The 3,945-nt window shown below is 40.2% G+C and overlaps 1 protein-coding gene across 1 annotated transcript in view; it reads right to left on the reverse strand.

The window, feature by feature from the left end:
• Positions 1 to 1,629: 1,629 nt before the first annotated feature.
• The window catches only part of LOC101857837 (AP-1 complex subunit beta-1), a gene marked incomplete in the record, with an annotated part of 23,944 nt that continues 21,628 nt past the window's right edge, over positions 1,630 to 3,945 (reverse strand). Inside the window, 2 exon segments of the mRNA XM_013089007.2 lie at positions 1,630 to 2,543; positions 3,040 to 3,194. Of these exon segments, the coding sequence (XP_012944461.1) occupies positions 2,469 to 2,543; positions 3,040 to 3,194 (230 nt within the window).

Genomic DNA, 3,945 nt, shown 5'->3' on the forward strand with positions numbered 1-3,945 from the left:
TCCGACGTTGTGTCCTCGGGAAAGGCACTTTGCACAAATTTTCCACACTTCACCCAGGTGGAAATGGGTACCCGGCTATAGACCGTGAACGATCTTGTCTAGTGTCTGAGCGCTTGAAATCCGCAACTTGCACTGTGTGCTTCCGCTGAAGCCGAGAATGTTTCCGAGAGTTCTGCTGGGGTAATAATACATTGTAGTTGTAAAGCGCATAGAGCATGCTCTTGAGCACGGATATGCGCTATATAAATGCAATTCTTATTATTGTCTGACATTTTTGACCGTTTTGAGGTTCTAAGACTTTAAGACCATGGGGTAAGAAACCAAAGGCTCTACATGTATGATGTATCTACTCTTTAAAAATCGTAAGTTTATTCGGAGTTGTTATCAAGATGTTTAAAGAACTGCAATCGAAAAAGCTTGACATGTGAAACTAAAACTTTTTTACGTTAAATTTGTCAAAACTAGGTGCTGAGCTGATATAACATTGTAATTCTTAAGCAGAGATGCTTCAAAATTCGAGGTTTTCAGAAGCAAACCTTTTTTTATTTTTACCACGGGGAGTCCGGTCAGGACAATATCTTAATATGTACAAAATGATTAAATCATCTAAATACGTAATTAATTTTATTTTAACTTATTTTAAGTAACAGGAATGAGTCTAGGATCAACTGATGCGCCTCATCAATTCCCGTTAGGCATCTGATTTTCATTTTTTTCCAAACTTGACTTACTATTAAATGACGACAACAAAACACTTTATACTTTATGTGTCCTGTCTTCCCCAGGCATGTCCACGTATCTGATCAAGCCAAGTTGCGTTTTTATGTATTATTTTGTTGTTGTCGTGTAATATTGTCATTTTGTTATGTTGTTTATTTGTTTTACAAGTGTTCCATTAATCTTGCCCATATCCTTTTTGTGTCAAGGACAGAATATCCACATTTAAAATACATGTTGCAGGAGTTATCAAAGTGGTAAAGCTGCGCCAGTGCCTGAATTCAATCTCATTATCCCTAGTAGAGCGACGTATACATTTACACACAACTTTGTCTAGCAGACTGATGTCTGTGGTGTGGCAGTTAGGCATTCTGTCGTTCCACACAGGAGCCCAAGTTCAATTCCCCGAGTGGGGAGGATTTTTATCAAGTGTCTCTGTCTCAGTCTTCCTACTTTCTGCTGAGATTTTGTATCCCTCTCAGCCCTGGTTCGTCTGGACAGGCAGGGTTAAAGCCCACTTACTAAATGATCTAAATTGTTTCAATGATGGCGTAAAAACCTCTGTATTTTTTATTTTTTTAAAAATATTTATCAGTATTCATAATTTTATGCAGACTGAGCGTCACAACGTTTTTGCACTTTTCACAAAATCTTAAACCTTGCAGTTACAACACTCTGCCTCTGGACAGCAGTATTACAGTGCTTACATTTACTAATTTGTGGAGGTGAAGATTTGAGGTGTTACAAGAGAGTAACATACAAAGAAAAGAAGGAGGAGAAATAGAAACAATAAGAAAAAAGGAGCAAACCACACCAGAGCATCACACGGGCAGTATTGCATACAGACGGAAGTCATTTTCTTTGAGATCCATTGTGTCCTTGCAACCAGAACAAGAATACACAAAAGACTCCAACATTGCACAATAATTTTATTGCCGTCCAGTCAGTACACAGAATATATCAATATCCTACACATACAGACTAAAGACTCCATACAGAGAGCCATTAGAAATATGTAAGCAAAAAACCAAAAAAAGTGAGAACATTCTTCAGCATTTATCCAGACAAAAACAACAACAAACATTCTCGAATGTTACGACAACAAACATTCATGAATGTTACAACCGAGAAAGAAAGCTACGAATGAACTGAAGTTCCGAGTAAATATAGCCAGAGTGTAGTCTTAATTCTCTATCACATTTCTAGTACTAGTAGTCCAAACATTGAAGTACCGTAATATCCAAAGATAGTCACACACAAAAATTTAACCAAACTTAAAGCCAGTCATTTCCCACAGTGAACCAGAGAAATATGGTGTTTGTATGTGTGTGTGTGTGAGTGACATTGTCAGTCTGTCATTTACTACACATTAAATGTCAACGACAGGTATCAAAACATTTTATTCTTTCTTTTTATCAGCCATTCTATGGCTCAACACAACTGTACTAACTAATTCAGCTAATTTGTAAGTCTTAAGGCGTAAGCTCAATCGACTCATGTGTCTGGAAAGCTAAATAAAGTACATCACATTCATTGAAACGTAGACTATAAATTATACAAAAACAACCCTCCCTCAAAAAAATGTTTCATCACATGACAGTCTTGGAACATTGTTGCTACATCATTATTGGAATGAATCACAGAGTGAGTGTGTATTGAGGGGAGGTTGGAGATTGTGGGGGAAGGGAGAGATTATAAAAAAAGAGTCCCCCGTCTCCCTCTTCGCCATCACGGAGAGATGAGCTCAGTTCTCAGTTGTGCAGAATGGTGTCAAAAGCTTGCTGGATAAAGGAATAGATGTCCTGCACGCGAGACTTGAGGGACAGCTGAAAAAAGGAAACACATCAGTTAGTGAGGGAATTATAAAGAGGCATTTGAAGCCTTGAAGCTATACATCTGTGCATTGCATGACTGTTACGCTTCATTCCTTATCTTATGCTTTGTATGTAAAATATATGAATAATCTGGAAACAAACAAAAAAAGGAAGAAAAGGCGAAAAAAAAGTTTTTAAGAGACAAAGAAAAGGAATAAAAAACAAAACATTTTTTAAAAACCTGAGTAGGTATGTATTATGCATATCCTGGAGACAAAAAGAAAAGGAAGAAATAAAAAAGGAGAACAAAAAAAGCAAGCAAGAAAGAAAACAGGAACGAAGATTTTTGACATACTTGAAACCTTCCTTTACATTAGCAGGTAAAAATTATAAATATTTTGGAGACAAAAGAGAATATAAGACACCCCCCCCTCCCCCTCCCACAAAAAACCCTTAGAATAAAGATCACACAAGAACACCCCCCACTCCTCCCCCCGCCACAACTCACAGTGAAGCTGGTCATGCCCGGCTGTATCTTGAGCTCGGCCAACACTTTGATGCCGTTGGTCAGGGCCAGCGACTGGTACAGCATGTCCTGCCCCTCCACGTTACGCTTGGCGATGGTGAAGATGTTGTTGTTGCGCAGCTTCTGCGACACAGTGTCTGTCGGGGAAGCAATCAACAGAACAAATATACAGATAAGAACCAAAAAAAAGGGATACAAATCTTAACTATACTGGTATGGACAGAGTTGTGTTGTTCAACAAAAATTCATACTATAATCATGTCTTATACTAAACACCATCATCCAGGAACACCAACACACCCATGTACACACACCCACACATTCCGACATACTCACACACACACACACACCTGACCTGCATTATGCTGTACATTGGTGACCGAGGGCCACAAGCACCCACCCACACATACCCAAGCATTCACTCACCCACCCACACACACCCGAACTCACTCACTCACTCACCTATACACACCAAACATACCCACATACCCAAACACTCACTCAGCCCCCCCCCTCCCCTACACACACACACACACACCTGCATTGAACTGCACATTGGTGATTGTGGACCACACGCACCCACCCACCCACACCTAAACATTCACTCATCCACCCACACACACCCGAACTCACTCACTCACTCACCTATACACCACCAAACATTCCCACATACACACATACCCAAACACTCACTCACACTCCCCCTCCCCATACACACACACACACCTGCATTGAACTGCACATTGGTGATTGTGGACCACACGCACCCACCCACCCACACCTAAACATTCACTCATCCACCCACACACACCCGAACTCACTCACTCACTCACCTATACACCACCAAACATTCCCACATACACACATACCCAAACACTCACTCACCCC

Source organism: Aplysia californica, unplaced genomic scaffold, assembly GCF_000002075.1.
Source record: "Aplysia californica isolate F4 #8 unplaced genomic scaffold, AplCal3.0 scaffold00856, whole genome shotgun sequence".
NCBI classification, from domain to species: domain Eukaryota; kingdom Metazoa; phylum Mollusca; class Gastropoda; order Aplysiida; family Aplysiidae; genus Aplysia; species Aplysia californica.